This window comes from Salvelinus namaycush, chromosome 9, assembly GCF_016432855.1.
Source record: "Salvelinus namaycush isolate Seneca chromosome 9, SaNama_1.0, whole genome shotgun sequence".
NCBI lineage: Eukaryota > Metazoa > Chordata > Actinopteri > Salmoniformes > Salmonidae > Salvelinus > Salvelinus namaycush.
In genome coordinates, this window is record NC_052315.1 from 1,917,806 (window position 1) to 1,944,780 (window position 26,975).

The 26,975-nt window shown below is 45.5% G+C and overlaps 1 protein-coding gene across 1 annotated transcript in view; it reads left to right on the forward strand.

Moving 5' to 3' along the window:
- Window positions 1-26,975, forward strand: part of tp63 (tumor protein p63) — a 61,650-nt gene that overhangs the window by 16,258 nt on the left and 18,417 nt on the right. The window contains exons 5-9 of the mRNA XM_039000741.1: window positions 20,962-21,148; window positions 23,531-23,646; window positions 25,113-25,222; window positions 25,467-25,603; window positions 25,927-26,009. Of these exons, the coding sequence (XP_038856669.1) occupies window positions 20,962-21,148; window positions 23,531-23,646; window positions 25,113-25,222; window positions 25,467-25,603; window positions 25,927-26,009 (633 nt within the window). The remainder of the gene's footprint in view (window positions 1-20,961; window positions 21,149-23,530; window positions 23,647-25,112; window positions 25,223-25,466; window positions 25,604-25,926; window positions 26,010-26,975) is intronic.

The following is a 26,975-nucleotide window of genomic DNA, read 5'->3' on the forward strand; positions in this document are numbered from 1 at the left end:
TCTCTCAGATCTGATGTGATTGTCTCGGGTATGTGTTTAGTTTTTAAATGACTAGTCTGGATGGACCTGTATAGATCCGAACAAGACTGCTGCAGTATAGAGAAATGTTATAATTTCTGCCGCTGCTGTTTGCTTTTCACGAGAGTGGCGCGTGTTGTTGGCCAATCGGAAGTCATCAAACCGGCACAAAGCTACAGTCATAGAGCCTCCGTGTGGGGCAAAAGTTAGGAGATACAGAGCCTTCAGGAAGTATTCACACCCTATGTCTTATTCCACATGTTGTTGTGTTATAGCCTGAATTTAAAATGGATTAAATTGAGATGTTTCTGTCACCGGCCTACACACAATACCCCCATAATGTCAGAGTGGAATTATAACTTACAAATTAATAAAATATGAAAAGCTGAAATGTCTTGATTCAATAAGTATTCAACCCCTTTGTTATAGCGATGCCTAAATAAGTTCAGGAGTAAAAATGTGCTGAACAAGTCACATAATAAGTTGTATGGACTCACTCTGTTCAATAACAGTGTTGAACATGAATTTTAACTGATTACCTCGTCTCTGTACCCTACATATACAATTATTTGTAAAGTCCCTCAGTTGAGCAGGGAATTTCAAACACCGATTCACCCACAAAAACCAGGAAGACTTCCCAATGCCTCGCTAAGAAGGGCACCGATTGGTAGAAAAAAAGCATTGAATATCCCTTTGAGCATGGTGAAGTTATTAATTACACTTTTGATGGTGTATCAATACACCCAGCCACTACAAAGATACAGGCGTCCTTCCTAACTCAGTTACCGGAGAGGAAGGAAACTTTTCACCATGAGGCCAATGGTGACTTTAAAACAGTTCCAGAGTTTAATGGCTGTGATAGGAGAAAACTGAGGATGGATCAACCACATTGTTGTTACTCCACAATACTAACCTAAATGACAGAGTGAAAAGAAGGAAACCTGTACAGAATATAAATATTCCCAAACATGCATCCTGTTTGCAACAAGGCACTAAAGTAATACTGCAACAAATGGAGCAAACCAATTAACATTTTTGTCCTGAATACAAAGTGTTATGTTTGGGGCAAATCCAACACAACACATTACTGAGTGAGCAGCAGTTTTTCAGGATAAAAAGAAACAGAATGAAGCTAAGCACAGCCAAAATCCTAGAGGAAAGGTTCAGTCTGCTTGCCTCCAGACACTTGGAGATTAATTCACCTTTCAGCAGGACAATAACCTAAAACACAAGGCCAAATCTACACTGGAGTTGCTGACCAAGAAGACGGTGAATGTTTCTGAGTCGCAGAGTTACTGTTTTCTTTTAAATCTATTTGAAAATCTATGGCAAGGCCTGGAAATGGTTGGTTAGCAATGATCAACAAACAATTTGACAGAGCTTGAAGAATTTAGAAAAGAATAATGGGCAAATGTTGCACAATCCAGGTGTGGAAAGCTCTTAGAGACTTACCCAGAAACACTCACAGCTTTAAGTGCTGCCAAAGGTACTTCTACAAAGTATTTATTTATTTAACCTTTATTTAACCGGGTAGGCCAGTTGAGAACAAGTTCTCATTTACAACTGTGACCTGACCAAAATAAAGCAAAGCAGTGCGACACAAACAACACAGTTACACATGGAGTAAACAAACGTACAGTCAATAACACAATAGAAAAATCTGTATACAATGTGTGCAAAATGACGTAAGGTGGTAAGGCAATAAATAGACCAATAGTGGCGAAGTAATTACAATTTAGCAATTTACACTGGAGTGATATATGTGCAGATGAGGATGTGCAAGTAGAAATACTGGTGTGCAAAAGAGCAGAAAAACAAAAACATATGGGGATGAGGTAGGTAGTTGGTTGGATGGGCTATTTACAGATGGGCTGTGTACAGCTGCATTGATCGGTAAGCTGCTCTGACAGCCAATGCCTGAAGTAAGTGAGGGAGATATAAGTCTCCAACTTCTGTGAATTTTGCAATTCGTTCCAGTCATTGGCCGCAGAGAACTGTAAGGAAAGGCGGCCAAATGAGGTGTTGGCTTTGGGGGTGACCAGTGAAATATACCTGCTGGAGCGCGTGCTACGGGTGGTTGTTGCTATGGTGACCAGTGAGCTGAGATAAGGCGTAGCTTTACCTAGCAAAGACTTATAGATGATCTGGAGCCAGTGGGTTTGGTGACGAATATGTAGCGAGGACCAGCCAACGAGAGCATACAGCTCGCAGTGGTGGGTAGTATATGGGGCTTTGGTGACAAAACGGATGGCACTGTGATAGACTACATCCAATTTGCTGAGTAGAGTGTTGGAGGCTATTTTGTAAATGACATTGCCGAAGTCAAGGATCGGTAGGATAGTCAGTTTTATGTATGTTTGGCAGCATGAGTGAAGGCTTTGTTGGGAAATAGGAAGCCGATTCTAGATTTAATTTTGGATTGGAGATGCTTAATGTGAGTCTGGAAGGAGAGTTTACAGTCTAACCAGACACCTAGGTATTTGTAGTTGTCCACATATTCTAAGTCAGAACCGTCCAGAGTAGTGATGCTAGTCGGGCGGGAGGCTGCGGGCAGCGATCGGTTGAAGAGCATGCATTTAGTTTTACTTGCATTTAAGAGCAGTTGGAGGCCACGGAAGGAGTGTTGTATGGCATTGAAGCTCATTTGGAGGTTTGTTAACACAGTGTCCAAGGAAGGACCAGATGTATACAGAATTGTGTCGTCTGCGTAGAGGTGGATCAGAGAATCACCAGCAGCAAGAGCGATATCATTGATTTATGCAGAGAAAATAGTCAGCCAGAGAATTGAACCCTGTGGTACCCCCATAGAACCCTGTGGTACCCCCATAGAACCCTGTGGTACCCCCATAGAACCCTGTGGTACCCCCATAGAACCCTGTGGTACCCCCATAGAACCCTGTGGTACCCCCATTGAACCCTGTGGTACCCCCATTGAACCCTGTGGTACCCCCATAGAACCCTGTGGTACCCCCATTGAACCCTGTGGTACCCCCATTGAACCCTGTGGTACCCCCATTGAACCCTGTGGTACCCCCATTGAACCCTGTGGTACCCCCATTGAACCCTGTGGTACCCCCATAGAACCCTGTGGTACCCCCATTGAACCCTGTGGTACCCCCATAGAACCCTGTGGTACCCCCATTGAACCCTGTGGTACCCCCATAGAACCCTGTGGTACCCCCATTGAACCCTGTGGTACCTGTCCAGACAACAGGCCCTCTGATTTGACACACTGAACTCTATCTGAGAAGTAGTTGGTGAACCAGGTGAGGCAGTCATTTGAGACTTAGGGGTGTGAATAGTTATGAAATTAGATATTTCTGTACACTATTCTCCCTGTTATAACAGTTCCATGGTTAGTACAGGTAATAGATGAGGGTATAACCTACTATTGTACAGTATTCTCCCTGTTATAACAGTTCCATGGTTAGTACAGGTAATAGATGAGGGTATAACCTACTATTGTACACTATTCTCCCTGTTATAACAGTTCCATGGTTAGTACAGGTAATAGATGAGGGTATAACCTACTATTGTACAGTATTCTCCCTGTTATAACAGTTCCATGGTTAGTACAGGTAATAGATGAGGGTATAACCTACTATTGTACACTATTCTCCCTGTTATAACAGTTCCATGGTTAGTACAGGTAATAGACCAGGGTATATCATACTATTCTCCCTGTTATAACAGTTCCATGGTTAGTGCAGGTAATAGATGAGGATATAACCTACTATTGTACACTATTCTCCCTGTTATAACAGTTCCATGGTTAGTGCAGGTAATAGACCAGGGTATAACCTACTATTGTATACTATTCTCCCTGTTATAACAGTTCCATGGTTAGTGCAGGTAATAGACCAGGGTATAACCTACTATTGTACACTATTCTCCCTGTTATAACAGTTCCCTTGTTAGTGCAGGTACTAGACCAGGGTATAACCTACTATTGTACACTAGTTTCCCTGTTATAGTTCTATGTACACTAATCTTCCAACATTAAAGGATTAAAGAACTGAATGTGGCAATTCAGAATGAAACAAACCACCGTTTCTTTAGTAAAGGCTCTCCGAACCGTTTTTTAAAACTCGAATACTTTACTAAACCTAAATAATCTATAAGATTAGAGTATTTTTACATCTACCAATTGGTGCTGAAACGCAGACGAATATGCATATAAGGTGTAAATTCCTAAGTCTGAATCGGCCCCTTAGTGCACTGTGTTCGGTCTCTGTGTGTTCGGTCTCTGTGTGTTCGGTCTCTGTGTGTTCGGTCGCTGTGTGTTCGGTCGCTGTGTGTTCGGCCGCTGTGTGTTCGGTCTCTGTGTGTTCGGTCTCTGTGTGTTCGGCCGCTGTGTGTTCGGCCGCTGTGTGTTCGGCCGCTGTGTGTTCGGCCGCTGTGTGTTCGGCCGCTGTGTGTTCGGTCTCTGTGTGTTCGGTCGCTGTGTGTTCGGTCGCTGTGTGTTCGGCCGCTGTGTGTTCGGCCGCTGTGTGTTCGGTCTCTGTGTGTTCGGTCTCTGTGTGTTCGGTCGCTGTGTGTTCCGTCTCTGTGTGTTCCGTCTCTGTGTGTTCCGTCTCTGTGTGTTCCGTCTCTGTGTGTTCGGTCGCTGTGTGTTCCGTCTCTGTGTGTTCCGTCTCTGTGTGTTCCGTCTCTGTGTGTTCCGTCTCTGTGTGTTCCGTCTCTGTGTGTTCCGTCTCTGTGTGTTCGGTCGCTGTGTGTTCGGTCGCTGTGTGTTCGGTCTCTGTGTGTTCGGTCTCTGTGTGTTCGGTCTCTGTGTGTTCGGTCTCTGTGTGTTCGGTCTCTGTGTGTTCGGTCGCTGTGTGTTCCGTCTCTGTGTGTTCCGTCTCTGTGTGTTCCGTCTCTGTGTGTTCCGTCTCTGTGTGTTCCGTCTCTGTGTGTTCCGTCGCTGTGTGTTCCGTCTCTGTGTGTTCCGTCTCCGTGTGTTCCGTCTCCCTGTTATAACAGTCCCATGGTTAGTACAGGTAATGGATGAGGTTATAACCTACTATTGAACACTATTCTCCCTGTTATAACAGTTCCATGGTTAGAGCAGGTAATAGATGAGGTTATAACCTACTACGGTCTCTGTGTGTTCGGTCTCTGTGTGTTCGGTCGCTGTGTGTTCGGTCGCTGTGTGTTCGGTCTCTGTGTGTTCGATGCTTTTTTGATGACTGTTCTTAGGAGACACACCTAATCCCTAACCCTCATCTTAACCTCTTCCCGTCTGGGACTGACTGTGACACACACCACACACGTAAAGAGTGGTAGGACACGTCAACATTTCCCGCATTACCCTGCTCCCTAACCCCCCACCCCCCCCCCCCTCGATGTCTCTTAACAGAATGATTCTACAATGAGTCAAAACATACTGTCCTTTTATGGTGTGGTTCAATGCGACAAAACATACTCCGTCCTCTATAATTCTTTTGAGAATTTGGCAATGCATTTAACCGGCCTCCCAACCGCAGACCACGTGTAACCACGCCAGACACGCCATCTGCGGGATCATCTGAGACCAGCCACCCGGACAGCTGATCAAACAGTTTGTTTGCACAACCAAATAATTTCTGCACAAACTGTCAGAATCCATCTCAGGGAAGCTCATCTGAGTGCTCGTCGTCCTCACCAGAGTCTTGACCTGACTGCAGTTCAGCGTCGTAACCGACTTCAGTGGGAAAATGCTCACCTTCGATGGTTACTGGCACGCTGGAGAAATGTGCTCTTCACAGATGAATCCCGGTTTCCACTGTACCGGGCAGATGGTGAACAACGTGTATGGCGTCATGTGGGCGAGCGGTTTGCTGATGTCAACGTTGTGAACAGAGTGCCCCATGGTGGCGGTGGGGTTATGGTATGGGCAGGCATAACCTACGGACTATGAACACAATTGTATTTTATCGATGGCAATTTGAATGCACAGAGATACCGTGATGAGATCCTGAGGCCCATTGTCGTGCCATTCATCCACCTCCATCACCTCATGTTTCAGCATGATAATGCCCGGCTCCATGTCTCAAGGATCTGTACACAATTCCTGGAAGCTGAAAATGTCTGTTCTTCCATGGCCTGCATACTCACCAGACATGTCACCCACTGAGCATGTTTGGGGTGCTCTGGATCATTGTGTACGAGAGCGTGTTCCAGTTCCCGCCAATATCCAGCAACTTCAACATTCCACAGGCCACAATCAACAGCCTGATAAACTCTATGTGAAGGAGATGTGTCGCGCTGCATGAGGCAAACGATGGTCACACCAGATACTGACTGGTTTTCTGATCCACGACCCCCTGTTGTAAAGTATCTGTGACTAACAGATGCGTATCTGTATTCCCAGTCATGTGAAATCCATAGATTAAGGACTAATGAATATATTTAAATTGACTGATTTTCTAATATGAACTGTAACTCAGTAAAATGTTTGAAATTGTTGCATGTTGTGTTTATATTTTTGTTCAGTGTAACTATTTGGCTGTGTTTTCCCCTCGCTACTGTATATTAATGGGTTGAACAGAGTGGGGTGGGGTTTGTCTAGTGTGAGGTTGAACAGAGTGGGGTGGGGTTTGTCTAGTGTGAGGTTGAACAGAGTGGGGTGGGGTTTGTCTAGTGTGAGGTTGAACAGAGTGGGGTGGGGTTTGTCTAGTGTGAGGTTGAACAGAGTGGGGTGGGGTTTGTCTAGTGTGAGGTTGAACAGAGTGGGGTGGGGTTTGTCTAGTGTGAGGTTGAACAGCGTGGGGTGGGGTTTGTCTAGTGTGAGGTTGAACAGAGTGGGGTGGGGTTTGTCTAGTGTGAGGTTGAACAGAGTGGGGTGGGGTTTGTCTAGTGTGAGGTTGAACAGAGTGGGGTGGGGTTTGTCTAGTGTGAGGTTGAACAGAGTGGGGTGGGGTTTGTCTAGTGTGAGGTTGAACAGAGTGGGGTGGGGTTTGTCTAGTGTGAGGTTGAACAGAGTGGGGTGGGGTTTGTCTAGTGTGAGGTTGAACAGAGTGGGGTGGGGTTTGTCTAGTGTGAGGTTGAACAGAGTGGGGTGGGGTTTGTCTAGTGTGAGGTTGAACAGAGTGGGGTGGGGTTTGTCTAGTGTATTACCTGCCACCAGGTAGGCTAGGTCTGCGTACCAAATGGCACCATATTCCCTGTGTAGTGCACTACTTTTAACTGTTGCCCTGATTTAAAAAAAGTAGTGCACTACACAGGGAATAGGGAGCCATTTGAACCACATGCTTGGTCTCTGGTAGAGTGGAGGAATGTGATGGTCCGGACTGTATAGAGCTGGGGGGGGGGGGGGGATTACTGTAATGGATTGAGGACCTGGAGAGAGGAAATACTGTGGAAATACTGTGTGCCTCTCTGCTGAACCCTGCGCTCTTGCACGGGGGGAGCGAGAGAGGTGTGTCTCTCTCCGTGCTCCGTCTTTGTTCCGAGGGAGTTGATCTTTAGCTCTCGACTGCCGTGGCGTCTCGCATTGTGCCGCAGGAGGAGAGCCCTCTCAGAGCACCAACCGTTCAAAAGAGAAGAGTGTTCCTGGGCAAGACCCAACCTGTCTCCGGGAACATCTGCAGGGCCAGGGCTCGTCCCGGTGTCTTAGAGATGGGGCTGAGACTTGTTTATGTCAACGAGCCTGTCTAGACTCGCCCCGAACACAGAGAGACACAAGCCCTCAAACATACAGCTGGGAAACGTAGCTGGAAGAAGGGGAAGAAAGACAGGGTTTAAAAGATAAGGACATTATTTAAAAGATAAGGAAATGATTTTTCGATTAATGCTGCAGTCTGGAAAAGGCCGTTTTTCAAACCGGTTTTTATTATTATTGAGCATGTTTTCTTCCCTGAGCAATAGGAGGTTACCCAGGCTATAATGGAACACTGCTATAGAGTTTACCCAGGCTATAATGGACACTGCTATAGAGGTTACCCAGGCTATAATGGACACTGCTATAGAGTTTACCCAGGCTATAATGGACACTGCTATAGAGGTTACCCAGGCTATAATGAACACTGCTATAGAGGTTACCCAGGCTATAATGGACACTGCTATAGAGGTTACCCAGGCTATAATGGACACTGCTATAGAGGTTACCCAGGCTATAATGGACACTGCTATAGAGATTACCCAGGCTATAATGGACACTGCTATAGAGGTTACCCAGGCTATAATGGAACACTGCTATAGAGGTTACCCAGGCTATAATGGAACACTGTTATAGAGGTTACCCAGGCTATAATGGACACTGCTATAGAGGTTACCCAGGCTATCATGGACACTGCTATAGAGGTTACCCAGGCTATAATGGAACACTGCTATAGAGTTTACCCAGGCTATAATGGACACTGCTATAGAGGTTACCCAGGCTATAATGGAACACTGCTATAGAGGTTACCCAGGCTATAATGGAACACTGTTATAGAGGTTACCCAGGCTATAATGGACACTGTTATAGAGGTTACCCAGGCTATAATGGAACACTGCTATAGAGGTTACCCAGGCTATAATGGAACACTGCTATAGAGTTTACCCAGGCTATAATGGACACTGCTATAGAGGTTACCCAGGCTATAATGGAACACTGCTATAGAGGTTACCCAGGCTATAATGGACACTGTTATAGAGGTTACCCAGGCTATAATGGAACACTGCTATAGAGGTTACCCAGGCTATAATGGAACACTGCTATAGAGGTTACCCAGGCTATAATGGACACTGCTATAGAGGTTACCCAGGCTATAATGGAACACTGCTATAGAGGTTACCCAGGCTATAATGGACACTGTTATAGAGGTTACCCAGGCTATAATGGAACACTGCTATAGAGGTTACCCAGGCTATAATGGAACACTGCTATAGAGGTTACCCAGGCTATAATGGAACACTGCTATAGAGGTTACCCAGGCTATAATGGAACACTGCTATAGAGGTTACCCAGGCTATAATGGACACTGCTATAGAGGATACCCAAGCTATAATGGAACACTGCTATAGAGATTACCCAGGCTATAATGGACACTGCTATAGAGGTTACCCAGGCTATAATGGACACTGCTAAAGAGGTTACCCAGGCTATAATGAACACCGCTATAGAGGTTACCCAGGCTATAATGGACACTGCTATAGAGATTACCCAGGCTATAATGGAACACTGCTATAGAGGTTACCCAGGCTATAATGGAACACTGTTATAGAGGTTACCCAGGCTATAATGGAACACTGCTATAGAGGTTACCCAGGCTATAATGGACACTGCTATAGAGGATACCCAGGCTATAATGGAACACTGCTATAGAGATTACCCAGGCTATAATGGAACACTGCTATAGAGGTTACCCAGGCTATAATGGACACTGCTATAGAGGTTACCCAGGCTATAATGGACACTGCTATAGAGGTTACCCAGGCTATAATGGACACTGCTAAAGAGGTTACCCAGGCTATAATGGAACACCGCTATAGAGGTTACCCAGGCTATAATGGAACACTGCTATAGAGGTTACCCAGGCTATAATGGACACTGCTATAGAGGATACCCAGGCTATAATGGAACACTGCTATAGAGATTACCCAGGCTATAATGGAACACTGCTATAGAGGTTACCCAGGCTATAATGGACACTGCTATAGAGGTTACCCAGGCTATAATGGACACTGCTATAGAGGTTACCCAGGCTATAATGGACACTGCTATAGAGGTTACCCAGGCTATAATGGAACACTGTTATAGAGGTTACCCAGGCTATAATGGAACACTGTTATAGAGGTTACCCAGGCTATAATGGAACACTGCTATAGAGGTTACCCAGGCTATAATGGAACACTGCTATAGAGGTTACCCAGGCTATAATGGACACTGCTATAGAGGTTACCCAGGCTATAATGGACACTGCTATAGAGATTACCCAGATTACCCAGCGGCCAGGGCCATAGCTACATATGAGGACACGAGCCCCGGACCTCGGTCATAAATAATGTAATTAAAAAACTCCAGGGGCCCCCCATTGATTTTGTGAGCCACTCACCTAGATATCGTATGAACATGGCATAAGTCATGGCAAAATGTGTAGAATTGCAGGAAATTTTCTGTGAAACTGCAACAAAAAGTTATGTAAAACTAACGTATTTTCTATTTATTTTCTCAATCTTTTGTTAATAAAATAGTTTTTCTGCTAACACACCCCTCTGTATGTATTAAATTATAGTTTGTAACCTTGGTGCGGCGTTACATTTGTAAATATTTATTTATCCGTTATTTTACCAGATAAATTGACTGAGAACACGTTCTCATTTACAGCAACGACCTGGTGAATAGTTACAGGGGAGAGGAGGGGGGATGAATGAGCCAATTGTAAACTCATGTTAATGTGAGTTTATGTGTAGCGGCTAATTGTATAGCTAAAAGGCTGTGTGTTTGCAGACGGACTGAGGTGATTGGAGATACAGTAGCCAAGGTGATCATGTCTGGGGTCTTTTCTTTTTTGTTGTTGTTGATGTTCTCCAAATATAATTTTAGAGTTTTAGTTTTAAAATTCTATAGAAATGCAGCAAATTAACTTTCTTAAAATTTATAGACACATCAGCTGTTAGGGGCCCAACTCAGATCACAGAACAACACATCAGCTGTTAGGGGCCCAACTCAGATCACAGAACAACACATCTGCTGTTAGGGGCCCAACTCAGATCACAGAACAACACATCAGCTGTTAGGGGCCCAACTCAGATCACAGGACAACACATCAGCTGTTAGGGGCCCAACTCAGATCACAGGACAACACATCAGCTGTTAGGGGCCCAACTCAGATCACAGGACAACACATCTGCTGTTAGGGGCCCAACTCAGATCACAGGACAACACATCAGCTGTTAGGGGCCCAACTCAGATCACAGGACAACACATCAGCTGTTAGGGGCCCAACTCAGATCACAGGACAACACATCAGCTGTTAGGGGCCCAACTCAGATCACAGGACAACACATCAGCTGTTAGGGGCCCAACTCAGATCACAGATCAACACATCTGCTGTTAGGGGCCCAACTCAGATCACAGGACAACACATCTGCTGTTAGGGGCCCAACTCAGATCACAGAACAACACATCAGCTGTTAGGGGCCCAACTCAGATCACAGATCAACACATCTGCTGTTAGGGGCCCAACTCAGATCACAGGACAACACATCAGCTGTTAGGGGCCCAACTCAGATCACAGGACAACACATCAGCTGTTAGGGGCCCAACTCAGATCACAGGACAACACATCAGCTGTTAGGGGCCCAACTCAGATCACAGGACAACACATCAGCTGTTAGGGGCCCAACTCAGATCACAGGACAACACATCAGCTGTTAGGGGCCCAACTCAGATCACAGGACAACACATCAGCTGTTAGGGGCCCAACTCAGATCACAGGACAACACATCAGCTGTTAGGGGCCCAACTCAGATCACAGGACAACACATCAGCTGTTAGGGGCCCAACTCAGATCACAGAACAACACATCAGCTGTTAGGGGCCCAACTCAGATCACAGGACAACACATCAGCTGTTAGGGGCCCAACTCAGATCACAGGACAACACATCAGCTGTTAGGGGCCCAACTCAGATCACAGGACAACACATCTGCTGTTAGGGGCCCAACTCAGATCACAGGACAACACATCAGCTGTTAGGGGCCCAACTCAGATCACAGGACAACACATCTGCTGTTAGGGGCCCAACTCAGATCACAGGACAACACATCAGCTGTTAGGGGCCCAACTCAGATCACAGGACAACACATCAGCTGTTAGGGGCCCAACTCAGATCACAGGACAACACATCAGCTGTTAGGGGCCCAACTCAGATCACAGGACAACACATCAGCTGTTAGGGGCCCAACTCAGATCACAGAACAACACATCAGCTGTTAGGGGCCCAACTCAGATCACAGGACAACACATCAGCTGTTAGGGGCCCAACTCAGATCACAGGACAACACATCAGCTGTTAGGGGCCCAACTTTTGAACACAGGGAAAATCTGTCCATTCCTCCACACAGTAGTTGATGTGTTGATATTCTCTTTTGCAGATGTAGTCAAGCTCATTACTTTTATCACAGAGATGTGATTGGTTGTTTAAACTGTAGCTCTGAAAAAATGAATTGGCTAATCCCAAGAGTGACAGATGCTTATCCCTGGCCACCATCCCAGATTTGGCTAGATAAACATGTCACATGCCAGTACCACGTCACCCGGACACCTGGGACCGATGGCAGTATCATATGTTTGTACAATCCTTGCAGAGATTTTTTTGTACATTGATGTCCTTGATAAGAGCTACCTTTCGGGGCCCTGCTTCCCAAACTATCTTTGTAACACATATACAAGTACTTTTTGTCTTTTAGATATGTTTTTAGAAATATGTCTTCCAAAACACGTGATGAAAAACCGCTAATAAGGAGGATATGTTTTATCACCTTAAATGTTCTCTCCTGTAGTTTCTTCTTCAACAAGAGGCAAGGGATTTTTCCCCCGGAGAGAAAATAAAATACAAACCCCTCCATTTGCATTTTTTTTTTAAAGATTTGAGAAGGTTAGTGAGAAACTGCTGAAGACATGATGTAACCTGTCAAGCATGAAGAGGACAAGACTGGAGGCGCCAAGCCCTGCTTGTTTAAGGCCCAGCTCTGTCAGGACTTGATTTGGCGTGCGCCCGCAGCCACCGGGGCTGGGGAAGGAACGCTATGGCTGTGTGCCTGTCTCAACCTGTACCTGAGACGTGTTGCTGGGAGGAGAACAGTCTGTTTGTGTGTGTGTGTGTGTGTGTGTGTGTGTGTGTGTGTGTGTGTGTGTTGGGAGTGTTTGGTTGGAGTACCTCTGGTGAGAGACGGAGTAGACTCTCACAGACACACACACACACACACACACACACACACACACACACACACACACACACAGTTATGCAGGCATGCTGCACTGTACATGTGTCTTCAGTAGGCTAATGAATGTGCATAAATGCACGTTTCAACCATTTGAAATATACAGGATGTCTCATAATCACACATTGCTGTTGTCCTCTGGCGTTACAGTGAATCCAGGCTCTTTTTTCCATCCACTATATCTACCAGGAAGGACGAGGGCCTGGCTGGCTTTTCTTTGGTGTCAGGAAGGACGAGGGCCTGGCTGGCTTTTCTTTGGTGTCAGGAAGGACGAGGGCCTGGCTGGCTTTTCTTTGGTGTCAGGAAGGACGAGGGCCTGGCTGGCTTTTCTAAAGAATGTAATTTATCAGCTTCAACAAATCACGTTTTTTTTTTGTCTCTTTACTTGATAAAACAACACGAAGTCACCTACCAACCACAGGCAAGGAAGCTTAGTCTTTGTATTCATTGAAAAGAACACAACGCTCCCATTTTTTCTCTCTGTTGACTCCTTGTCAAGCCTATCTGAGTAGTCAACTATAGTGAATGACTCTGCCTGTCTGCCTGCCTGTCTGCTTGTGTGTCTGCCTGCCTGCGTGTGTCTGCCTGCCTGTGTGTCTACCTGTCTGTCTGTCTGCTTCTGTGTGTGTCTGCCTGCCTGTGTGTGTGTCTACCTGTCTGCTTGTGTGTATCTGTCTGTGTGTCTGCCTGTCTGTGTCTGCTTGTCTGTGTGTCTGCCTGTCTGTCTACCTGTCTGCTTGTGTGTGTGTCTGTCTGTGTGTCTGCCTGTGGAGCTATATACTCATGCTAACTGGTTCTCCCAGAGCATTTTAGAAATGTGCGTTGTAATTTCAGAAAATGTCCATAATATATCTGCAATAATAGTGTAATGATGGTGTTTCACAGTGTTACTTACCCGCCAGTGTTGTGATTGGCTGTGATATTTCTCCCGCAGGAGAGAATCTGTTGTCAAATTGGGAAAGCTGTTCTGACTCTGTGGCTGTGTTATCTAGTGGAAATCGGGTCAAGTGGCCAATGGAGAAATCGCTCTTGTCATTTCCTGGGTTTACTAAAATTCTACACTGTTCTCCTAATAACAGATGTGAGAAAACGAGCACGGAATAGAGGGCTAGCGAGTGATTGTACCATCTACATCGCTGTGAAATATCTTCATCAGTAACAACACATCACCTTTTAACCAGCTGTTTGAAAGTGAAAGGCTGGAAGCGCGAGTCTCCGCCACGTTACAGGAAACGCGGGGACATTTGTTCTGAATGCAGTCTAGTGCTGTTGCAAGTCACCTATCTTCCACATAGGGCAGCATTCTAGGACATTTAAATGTAGCACCTTTTATCTTTGTTCCAAATGACACCCTATTCCCTATATAGTGCACTACTTTTGACCAGAGCCCTATGACACCCTATTCCCTATATAGTGCACTACTTTTGACCAGAGCACTATGACAGCCTATTCCCTATATAGTGCACTACTTTTGACCAGGGCCTTATGGGTAGTGCACTGTGTAGGCAATAGGATACCATTTGGGATTTAACCAGCTATGTATTGTGTTATCAGTGTTTCTACCCGTGTAATTACATAGTAATACATGAGAGTAGTGCACCCTTCCTGGGAGAGGAGGGCCACTGTGTGTGTGTGTGTGTGTGTGTGTGTGTGTGTGTGTGTGTGTGTGTGTGTGTGTGTGTGTGTGCCTTTCAGCAGCAGCTTCTTAGCAAACACAACGCCAGCAGCACATAGTTGCCCAAAGTTTGTGGCTTGAGGGCTGGGATGGTTTATCTGAGTGGCAGTGTGTTAACCTACAGTATGTCAGCCGTCTTCAACAACTATTGTCTTCTGCCTTGATGGTGGCAGATACTGAATGGTTTATTTATTTAACCTTTATTTAACTAGGCAAGTCAGTTAAGAACAAATTCTTATTTTACAATGACGGTCTAGGAACAGTGGGTTAACTGGTCTAGGAACAGTGGGTTAACTGCCTTGTTCAGGGGCAGAACGGTAGATTTTTAACTTGTCAGCTCAGGGATTTGATCCACCAACCTTTCGGTTACTAGTCCAACGCTCTAACCACTAGGCTACCTGCTCTAACCACTAGGCTACCTGCCTCCCTCCTCTAACCACTTGGCTACCTGTCAGCGTTATGTTTCATATCTGTTTGCCCTTAGCAAAATGAATGGGTAGTTTTGAAATTATTCTCCCCTTTATGGCATTAGCATATGTCTCTCTCTTGGTCTCCGTCTCTCTCTCTCTCTCATTCTTTCTCTTGGTCTCTCGGTCTCTCTCATTCTCTCTGTCTCTCTCTCACATGTGTGTATGTGTGTTGGAGGAGCTACTCTTGATGAAAGGAAAGGGAGTGCTAGCTAGAGGGATCGTCCTGGCACGGAGAAGAGAGGAGACGTATCCTTGCCAAGTAAAAGCTAGATTGTGTAATAATATTACAAGTGAGACAGCTGCTGGGATGGGCTCCTTTTTTCACTGGAACACAACTTAATAGAGATGGAATTTAATGTAGCATTGTTCTAGAGCAGCGAACACCGCCCCGGGACAATCTTCTCAGGACTTTTTACCCCTTCAGAACAGAAGTGAACCTGACAGGCAAAGTTTTCCTTCTGGGTTTTTCCATCACGTTCTCTTCACTGGAGGGATTTACACACTGGGCGTATCCCACATAGCCCCCCACATTCCCTATATATAGTGCACTACTTTAGAGCTCTGATCTAAAGTAGTGCACTATATAGGGGGCCATTGGGGATGTAATAATATATATATTTTTTAAAAACCTTTTATTTAACGAGGCAAGTCAGTTAAGTACAAATTCATATTTACAATGACGGCTTAACAAAAGGCCTCCTACGAGGACAGGGGGCCTGGGATTAAAAAATAAAAATATAGGACAAAACACACAACACGACATAAAGAGAGACACCACAACACTACATAAAGAGAGACCACAACACGACATAAAGAGAGACACCACAACACGACATAAAGAGAGACACCACAACACTACATAAAGAGAGACACCACAACACTACATAAAGAGAGACCTAAGACAACATGGCATGGCAGCAACACATGACAACACAGCATGGTAGCAACACAACATGGCAGCAACACAAAACATGGTACAAACATTATTGGGCACAGACAACAGCACAAACGGGCAAGAAGGTAGAGACAGCAATATGAGGGATCTGAGTAAGTATGGTAATGGAAGAATCAGCTGAATATTTTCTTTCTGATGGTCTTTCTCTTTCTTACTGTGCAGTTAGGCAGGAAACCACAGTGTCCCGTTAGCTAGGAAGCACCATAGCATTGTGAATGACAAATCTTTCAGTGAGGAAACTTCCATTCCTGCGGTCTGTGACTCTGATTAGTCAGATGCTGTGTCAGCCAGGTAGTGGTGGTGGTGGTGGTGAAAAAGGGATGTTATTGTGACAACCACCTCTGACCTCTACAGTAAGAGTCAGGAAGACTCATCGAAGATTCATGACGAAACGCTCGATGAGTGTCGTAGTTGGATTGAGACACGGACGATACGAGGAACCTCTGCCCGTCTTGGCCATCAAATTGCAACACTGTGTCGTGTCCCCATGTCTTGAAGATGAAACATAATATCCAAGCCCAGGGTTAAGGGAGGGACAGTTTTTCTTTTTAAAGGAGGGCTAATTAAATTGTCCCTGGAGGGACAGGGGTCCATTTTATGGCACCATTCCTCAGAAGAGCCTGGCTGCTGCTCCGGAGCCCACCTTACCAAGAGACACTAGGTGTGTCCCATCGAACACACACACATCAAATGTATTTATAGAGCCCTTCTTACATCAGCTGATATCTCAAAGTGCTGTACTAAAACCCCAAACAGCAAGCAATGCAGGTGTAGAAGCACGGTGGCTAGGAAAAACTCCCTAGAAAGGCCAAAACCTAGGAAGAAACCTAGAGAGGAACCAGGCTATGAGGGGTGGCCAGTCCTCTTCTGGCTGTGCCGGGTGGAGATTATAACAGAACATGACCAAGATGTTCAAATGTTCATAAATGACCAGCAGGGTCAAATAATAATAATCACAGTAGTTGTCGAGGGTGCAGCAAGTCAGCACCTCAGGAGTAAATGGTTAGGGCTCAACATTAACATGTTTAATTATACAAAGCTAAAATGTTGATACAAAAAACCTGTTTTTTGAATTTCTTTATTTAATTTCAAAGTCATTTGTGTTAAAATGTTTCTACGTTGTTTTAAAAGCACTACTCTTATTGAGATGCACTACATTTAAATTCTACACTGTCTCTTTAAGAGTGTCAAGTTTGAATGATAACATGTAAGAGATCAATCATTCATTCATCGCTATAATCATTGATCTTCTAAAGAAGTTATCCGTTCTCCTTTCTTTCTGTGCCCCCAAATGTTTAGATGTACTGGTAAAGTTACCAGGTTGTTAACTAGCTGAGGTAACAGGACTGATGTACTGGTAAAGTTACCAGGTTGTTAACTAGCTGAGGTAACATGACTGATGTACTGGTAAAGTTACCAGGTTGTTAGCTAGCTGAGGTAACATGACTGATGTACTGGTAAAGTTACCAGGTTGTTAACTAGCTGAGGTAACATGACTGATGTACTGGTAAAGTTACCAGGTTGTTAACTAGCTGAGGTAACAGGACTGATGTACTGGTAAAGTTACCAGGCGGTTAACTAGCTGAGGTAACATGACTGATGTTTAGATGTACTAGTAAAGTTACCAGGTTGTTAACTAGCTGAGGTAACATGACTGAACTAGCTGAGGTAACATGACTGATGTACTAGTAAAGTTACCAGGTTGTTAGCTAGCTGAGGTAACATGACTGATGTACTGGTAAAGTTACCAGGTTGTTAACTAGCTGAGGTAACATGACTGATGTTTAGATGTACTAGTAAAGTTACCAGGTTGTTAACTAGCTGAGGTAACATGACTGATGTACTGGTAAAGTTACCAGGTTAACTAGCTGAGGTAACAGGACTGATGTACTGGTAAAGTTACCAGGTTGTTAACTAGCTGAGGTAACAGGACTGATGTACTGGTAAAGTTACCAGGTTAACTAGCTGAGGTAACATGACTGATGTACTGGTAAAGTTACCAGGCGGTTAACTAGCTGAGGTAACAGGACTGATGTACTGGTAAAGTTACCAGGTTGTTAACTAGCTGAGGTAACATGACTGATGTACTGGTAAAGTTACCAGGTTGTTAACTAGCTGAGGTAACATGACTGATGTTTAGATGTACTAGTAAAGTTACCAGGTTGTTAACTAGCTGAGGTAACATGACTGATGTACTGGTAAAGTTACCAGGTTGTTAACTAGCTGAGGTAACATGACTGATGTACTGGTAAAGTTACCAGGCGGTTAACTAGCTGAGGTAACAGGACTGATGTACTGGTAAAGTTACCAGGTTGTTAACTAGCTGAGGTAACATGACTGATGTACTGGTAAAGTTACCAGGTTGTTAACTAGCTGAGGTAACATGACTGATGTTTAGATGTACTAGTAAAGTTACCAGGTTGTTAACTAGCTGAGGTAACATGACTGATGTACTGGTAAAGTTACCAGGTTGTTAACTAGCTGAGGTAACATGACTGATGTACTGGTAAAGTTACCAGGCGGTTAACTAGCTGAGGTAACAGGACTGATGTACTGGTAAAGTTACCAGGTTGTTAACTAGCTGAGGTAACATGACTGATGTACTGGTAAAGTTACCAGGTTGTTAACTAGCTGAGGTAACATGACTGATGTACTGGTAAAGTTACCAGGCGGTTAACTAGCTGAGGTAACATGACTGATGTACTGGTAAAGTTACCAGGCTGTTAACTAGCTGAGGTAACAGGACTGGTTTTGGAACGACCCACGTACGTGGTTTTGGAACGACCCACGTACGTGGTTTTGGAACGACCCACAACATGGTTTATGAACTGGGCCTAGAAACAAACCGTTTGTTCCGCCAGCCACTGTGGCCGGTAGAAGATGCTAAAATCTACCAGCCAGGTTTGGGATTTCCCCTGTTTTCTTTCTCAGAAATCACACCTTTTTTGATTTTATTATAGAAAAACAACGAAATTGGATGTTCTAATTTCAATAGCACACCTCAAGAGACTGGTGTTTTGACTGGCGGTGTTTCTGTACTGGGCAATAGCACATGTCAAGAGACTGGCGGTGTTTCTGTACTGGGCAATAGCACCTGATTTGATACAAATCATCATGATATATCATTTTCTATCAGGTAAGACTACTTTGCGGTTAACATTTAATTTGGGAAAGTTTTCTGGGAAAGCCTTTTAGAAATGACTTGCTAACTGGCTAATCCCTTGTCGTTTTCGTCTTCAGAAAGTTGCAAGAAATACAAATGACTGATGCATTACTTTTCATATTCTTTAGGCTTTGGATTGAACAAATCTGCTGTTATCTTTCCCTCCAGGGCAGTCTGAGACAACCATTACAACTATTACAACCATTACAACTATTACAACCATTACATTATTACAACCATTACATTATTACAACCATTACAACCATTACAACTATTACAACTATTACAACTATTACAACCATTACAACCATTACAACCATTACCTGGGTGATTTTTTATTTTTTATTTCTGGTCGCACTGGTGCTCCCAAAATATCTAGGAGCTAATGCGACCAAAATGGTCACCCTGCCCACACACTAGCGCGCACGGACACACACATCACTCTGATGAAGAGTGAGTGTGTGTGTGTTTGTGTGTCTGATGAAGGGTGAATGTGTGTGTGTCTGATGAAGGGTGAGTGTGTGTGTGTCTGATGAGTGTGTGTGAGAGAGCATGTTTCAGGTGTATGTGAGCCATAATCACAGGCCTCTCTAACCCTCTGTGCTACAGATTGTGGTTTGTTTTGAAGGTCAGAATGTGTTGATTAAATGTGGTTATAAGGTCAGAATTCCATTTCCAGAGGATTCATGTATTTACTGTGTTCTTCGTTTTGACGGCTGGGCCCGACTATCTCCTGGGCCCGACTATCTCCTGGGCCCGACTATCTCCCGGGCCCGACTATCCCCCGGGCCCGACTATCTCCTGGGCCCGACTATCTCCTGGGCCTGACATTTTAAAATGGGACCTTTTTTGAATTGGTTTGTCTATGAATCGAACCTTTTGAACTCTGTAGTCTCTCTCCAGTACTGACCTGTCCTCGCTCTCTCCAGTACTGACCTGTCCTCTCTCTCTCCAGTACTGACCTGTCCTCTCTCTCTCCAGTACTGACCTGTCCTCTCTCTCTCCAGTACTGACCTGTCCTCTCTCTCTCCAGTACTGACCTGTCCTCTCTCTCTCCAGTACTGACCTGTCCTCTCTCTCTCTCCAGTACTGACCTGTCCTCTCTCTCTCTCCAGTACTGACCTGTCCTCTCTCTCTCTCCAGTACTGACCTGTCCTCTCTCTCTCCAGTACTGACCTGTCCTCTCTCTCTCTCTCCAGTACTGACCTGTCCTCTCTCTCTCTCTCCAGTACTGACCTGTCCTCTCTCTCTCTCCAGTACTGACCTGTCCTCTCTCTCTCCAGTACTGACCTGTCCTCTCTCTCTCCAGTACTGACCTGTCCTCTCTCTCTCCAGTACTGACCTGTCCTCTCTCTCTCCAGTACTGACCTGTCCTCTGTCTCTCCAGTACTGACCTGTCCTCTGTCTCTCCAGTACTGACCTGTCCTCTCTCTCTCCAGTACTGACCTGTCCTCTCTCTCTGCAGTACTGACCTGTCCTCTCTCTCTGCAGTACTGACCTGTCCTCTCTCTCTGCAGTACTGACCTGTCCTCTCTCTCTGCAGTACTGACCTGTCCTCTGTCTCTCCAGTGCTGACCTGTCCTCTCTCTCTCCAGTACTGACCTGTCCTCTCTCTCTCCAGTACTGACCTGTCCTCTCTCTCTCCAGTACTGACCTGTCCTCTCTGTCTCTCCAGTACTGACCTGTCCTCTCTGTCTCTCCAGTACTGACCTGTCCTCTCTGTCTCTCCAGTACTGACCTGTCCTCTCTGTCTCTCCAGTACTGACCTGTCCTCTCTGTCTCTCCAGTACTCTACAGAGCTGAAGAAGCTGTACTGTCAGATCGCCAAGACGTGTCCCATCCAGATCAAGGTGCTGACCAACCCCCCGCAGGGCGCCGTCATCAGAGCCATGCCCGTTTACAAGAAGGCAGAGCACGTCACCGAGGTGGTCAAACGCTGCCCCAACCACGAGCTCAGCCGGGAGTTCAACGACGGTTAGTTAGTTATGTCTCTCAAACGCTCCTAAAACACCATTGATAACACATTATGGTTTTATAAACTGTAAAATACAGAACATCTTATTTTGGACATTTTAAGCCCACGTATAGGTGTTGAGTCACATATGAACATGCAACATATTTTTGCTGTTTTGAGTTCAGCGACCGTTAGTTAACTGATCTCTCAGGAAATGCTCCTTGCAGTGAGCATTTAGTTACCAATAGTTTGGATCACAGGCCTGCATCAAGGTTTGTTACCCCTCTCAGATGCTTCCTGTATCATGATGTTATTAACTAACCTTTACCTCAGATGCTTCCTGTATCATGACGTTATTAACTAACCTTTACCTCAGATGCTTCCTGTATCATGACGTTATTAACTAACCTTTACCTCAGATGCTTCCTGTATCATGACGTTATTAACTAACCTTTACCTCAGATGCTTCCTGTATCATGACGTTATTAACTAACCTTTACCTCAGATGCTTCCTGTATCATGACGTTATTAACTAACCTTTACCTCAGATGCTTCCTGTATCATGACGTTATTAACTAACCTTTACCTCTGATGCTTCCTGTATCATGACGTTATTAACTAACCTTTACCTCAGATGCTTCCTGTATCATGACGTTATTAACTAACCTTTACCTCTGATGCTTCCTGTATCATGACGTTATTAACTAACCTTTACCTCAGATGCTTCCTGTATCATGACGTTATTAACTAACCTTTACCTCTGATGCTTCCTGTATCATGATGTTATTAACTAACCTTTACCTCAGATGCTTCCTGTAACATGACGTTATTAACTAACCTTTACCTCAGATGCTTCCTGTATCATGACGTTATTAACTAACCTTTACCTCAGATGCTTCCTGTATCATGACGTTATTAACTAACCTTTACCTCAGATGCTTCCTGTATCATGACGTTATTAACTAACCTTTACCTCAGATGCTTCCTGTATCATGACGTTATTAACTAACCTTTACCTCTGATGCTTCCTGTATCATGACGTTATTAACTAACCTTTACCTCAGATGCTTCCTGTATCATGACGTTATTAACTAACCTTTACCTCTGATGCTTCCTGTATCATGACGTTATTAACTAACCTTTACCTCAGATGCTTCCTGTATCATGACGTTATTAACTAACCTTTACCTCTGATGCTTCCTGTATCATGATGTTATTAACTAACCTTTACCTCAGATGCTTCCTGTAACATGACGTTATTAACTAACCTTTACCTCAGATGCTTCCTGTATCATGACGTTATTAACTAACCTTTACCTCAGATGCTTCCTGTATCATGACGTTATTAACTAACCTTTACCTCAGATGCTTCCTGTATCATGACGTTATTAACTAACCTTTACCTCAGATGCTTCCTGTATCATGACGTTATTAACTAACCTTTACCTCAGATGCTTCCTGTATCATGACGTCATTAACTAACCTTTACCTCAGATGCTTCCTGTATCATGACGTTATTAACTAACCTTTACCTCTGATGCTTCCTGTATCATGACGTTATTAACTAACCTTTACCTCAGATGCTTCCTGTATCATGACGTTATTAACTAACCTTTACCTCTGATGCTTCCTGTATCATGATGTTATTAACTAACCTTTACCTCAGATGCTTCCTGTATCATGACGTTATTAACTAACCTTTACCTCAGATGCTTCCTGTATCATGACGTTATTAACTAACCTTTACCTCAGATGCTTCCTGTATCATGACGTTATTAACTAACCTTTACCTCTGATGCTTCCTGTATCATGACGTTATTAACTAACCTTTACCTCAGATGCTTCCTGTATCATGACGTTATTAACTAACCTTTACCTCTGATGCTTCCTGTATCATGATGTTATTAACTAACCTTTACCTCAGATGCTTCCTGTATCATGACGTTATTAACTAACCTTTACCTCAGATGCTTCCTGTATCATGACGTTATTAACTAACCTTTACCTCAGATGCTTCCTGTATCATGATGTTATTAACTAACCTTTACCTCAGATGCTTCCTGTAACATGACGTTATTAACTAACCTTTACCTCAGATGCTTCCTGTATCATGACGTCATTAACTAACCTTTACCTCAGATGCTTCCTGTATCATGACGTTATTAACTAACCTTTACCTCAGATGCTTCCTGTATCATGACGTTATTAACTAACCTTTACCTCAGATGCTTCCTGTATCATGACGTTATTAACTAACCTTTACCTCTCTGATGCTTCCTGTATCATGATGTTATTAACTCAACTACCTTTGATGAACCATCGATCACTTATTTATCTTCTCTGATCTGAACATGCAGCGTATTTTGCTATTTGATAAGCTTATGGTATTTTGTGTTTTGTAGGTCAGATAGCCCCTCCCAGTCACCTGATCCGAGTGGAGGGTAACAGCCACTCTCAGTATCTGGAGGACTCCATCACGGGCCGTCAGAGTGTGCTGGTCCCCTACGAGCCCCCCCAGGTAGGCTACAGTACTCCCCTCCTTACAAGCCCCCCAGGTAGGCTACAGTACTACCCTCCTTACAAGCACCCCAGGTAGTCTACAGTACTCCCCTGTCTGCCCTCCTTACAACCCTTCTCAGGTAGACTAAAGTACTCCCCTCCTTACAAGCCCCCCCAGGTAGACTACAGTACTCCCCTCCTTACAAGCCCCCCCAGGTAGACTACAGTACACTCCCCTCCTTACAAGCCCCCCCAGGTAGACTACAGTACACTCCCCTCCTTACAACCCCCCCAGGTAGACTACAGTACTCCCCTCCTTACAAGCCCCCCCAGGTAGACTACAGTACTCCCCTCCTTACAACCCCCCCAGGTAGACTACAGTACTCCCCTCCTTACAACCCCCCCAGGTAGACTACAGTACTCCCCTCCTTACAAGCCCCCCCAGGTAGACTACAGTACTCCCCTCCTTACAACCCCCCCAGGTAGACTACAGTACTCCCCTCCTTACAAGCCCCCCCAGGTAGACTACAGTACTCCCCTCCTTACAACCCCCCCAGGTAGACTACAGTACTCCCCGGTCTGCCCTCCTTAAACCCCCCCCCCCCCCCAGGCAGTGTAGAGTCAGCCCTGTCCAGTCTGTCCCCCTCCTGTCCCCCATATCACCACCAAGCCCCCCCCACCCCCAGGCAGTGTAGAGTCAGCCCTGTCCAGTCTGTCCCCCCTCCTGTCCCCCATATCACCACCAAGCCCCCCCCCCCCCCCACCCCCAGGCAGTGTAGAGTCAGCCCTGTCCAGTCTGTCCCCCTCCTGTCCCCCATATCACCACCAAGCCCCCCCCACCCCCAGGCAGTGTAGAGTCAGCCCTGTCCAGTCTGTCCCCCCTCCTGTCCCCCATATCACCACCAAGCCCCCCCCCCCCACCCCCAGGCAGTGTAGAGTCAGCCCTGTCCAGTCTGTCCCCCTCCTGTCCCCCATATCACCACCAAGCCCCCCCAGCCCTGGCGACAGACAGTCTCCAACCCCTGTCCCCTCTGTCATCACAGTGTCACAACCACCACTCTATCTATCTGTCTGCAACACCCTACGTGTCTCAGACGGGGTCACAGCAGAGTCTGGGCCCCTGATCTTCTGTAAAGCTGGCTATCCTCACGTACAGGCCCTCTCATAGTCCCCCCCCCCCCCCCCCCCCCCCATACCCCTTCATCCAATCAGTCAGTGACAGTCAGCCCAGCAGCTGGTGTCCTCAACACCCCTACTGGGCCCATAGTGTGTACTACTACTACCTGTGTCCTCAACGGCTCTGGCCTAAACACTCAACACACTACTACCACTGTCATATATATATAAAAAGCAGTGCTTATATCCAGATGTTTACTAACTGTGTTTTTACAACCACCGAACACTTATTTTCTTCAGTCTTTTAAAATCATTTATGTTTATGAGGTTTTTCCATTCATTTGACCTGCTGTTCTCGTCGTCTTCCAGGTGGGCACAGAGTTCACCACCATCCTCTACAACTTCATGTGTAACTCCAGCTGTGTGGGAGGCATGAACCGACGCCCCATACTCATCATCGTCACCCTGGAAGCCAGAGAGTAAGACATTTTGTGTTTTGTTGTCAGTGGCTACAATAGGGTTGCAATATTCTGGGCACTTTCCACAGTTGTAGGATTCCCGGAATCAGGAGTGGGAATCTTCCAAACGGGATTTATGAAAAGAAAGAAAAACATTTTGGGGGGGGGGGGGGGGGGGGAATGTCCATATTGGGTATTTTGTATTTGATCCCACCTCCTCATAGATGGTAAAAAAGTCTTGGTCTGTCTCTCTCTTGTCACCTAGTGGTCAGGTGCTTGGTCGTCGCTGCTTCGAGGCCAGGATCTGTGCGTGTCCTGGCCGGGACCGCAAGGCGGACGAGGACAGCATCCGCAAGCAGCATGTTACTGACGGAACAAAGACCAGTGAGGGTATGAAACGCCGTAAGTAGTGCTGGGAGCTGCTGGAGGACTGACTCTGATTATACTACACTCTGCATGCTGCCAGCCCCTTGGCTGTGCTGTCTCCTCCTGCGCTCTGCTGTCTCCTCCTGCGCTCTGCTGTCTCCTCCTGCGCTCTGCTGTCCCCTCCTGCTCTGCGTCGTCTCCTCCTGCTCTGCGTCGTCTCCTCCTGCTCTGTGCTGTGTCCTCCTGCTCTGTGCTTGTTTTCCATCCTATGCTTGCTGAGGTTAATACGTAGGATAACGTTAGCATCATCCCAGGTGTACCAACCCAGGTACTTACCAGGCCTCTGTCCCCCTCCTCAGCCTTCCACCAGGTCTCTCATGGAATCCAGATGTCCTCCATCAAGAAGAGAAGATCTACAGATGAGGAAGTGTTCTGTCTGCCCGTAAGTGTCTACAGTCTGGCCACACACTTGTCATTCAGCTGGGATTTCCCCAGAGAATTAGCTGACCCCCCCCCCCATGACGATGTTCAATAAACTATGGAATTGATTGACCCTGTGAAGTTCTGATACTGTCTGTTCTATAGAAATAGAACCCAGATGAACACGTAACAGTCTCGTTGGGTACAGGAGGAAGAAAACATTAGGGGAGTGTTTCAAAATAAGAGCCCGAACTTCAGAATAAAAGTCCTCTGTCCATACTGGCAAAAGCAACCTTGTTATATTCGTTAATATATACAAAAGTATGTGGACACCCCTTCAAATTAGTGGATTTGGCTATTTCAGCCACACTCGTTGCTGACAGGTGTATAAAATCGAGAACACAACCATGGAATCTCCATGGACAAACATTGGCAGTAGAATGGCCCATACTGAAGAGCTCAGTGACTTTCATTGTGGCGCCGTCATAGGATGCCACCTTTCCAAAAAGTCAGTTTGTCAAATTACTGCCCTGCTAGAGATGCCCCGGTCAACTATAAGTGCTGTTGTGAAGTGGAAACGTCTAGGAGCAACAACGGCTCATCCAAAAAGTGGTAGGCCACACAAGCTCACAGAACAGGACCGCCAAGTGCTGAAGCTCGTAAAGCATACAAATCATCTGTCCTCGGTTGCAACACTCACTACCGAGTTCCAAACTGACTCTGGAAGCAACGTCAGCACAAGAACTGTTCGTCAGGAGCTTCATGAAATGGGTTTCCATGGCAGAGCAGACGCACATAACCCTAAGATCACCATGCGCAATGCCAAGCGTCGGCTGGAGTGGTGTAAAGCTCGCCGCCATTGGATTCTGGAGCAGTGGAAACGCAATTCTCTGGAGTGATGAATCACGCTTCACCATCTGGCTGTCCGACGGACTAATCTAGGTTTGGAGGATGCCAGGAGAACGCTACCTGCCCCAATGCATAGTAC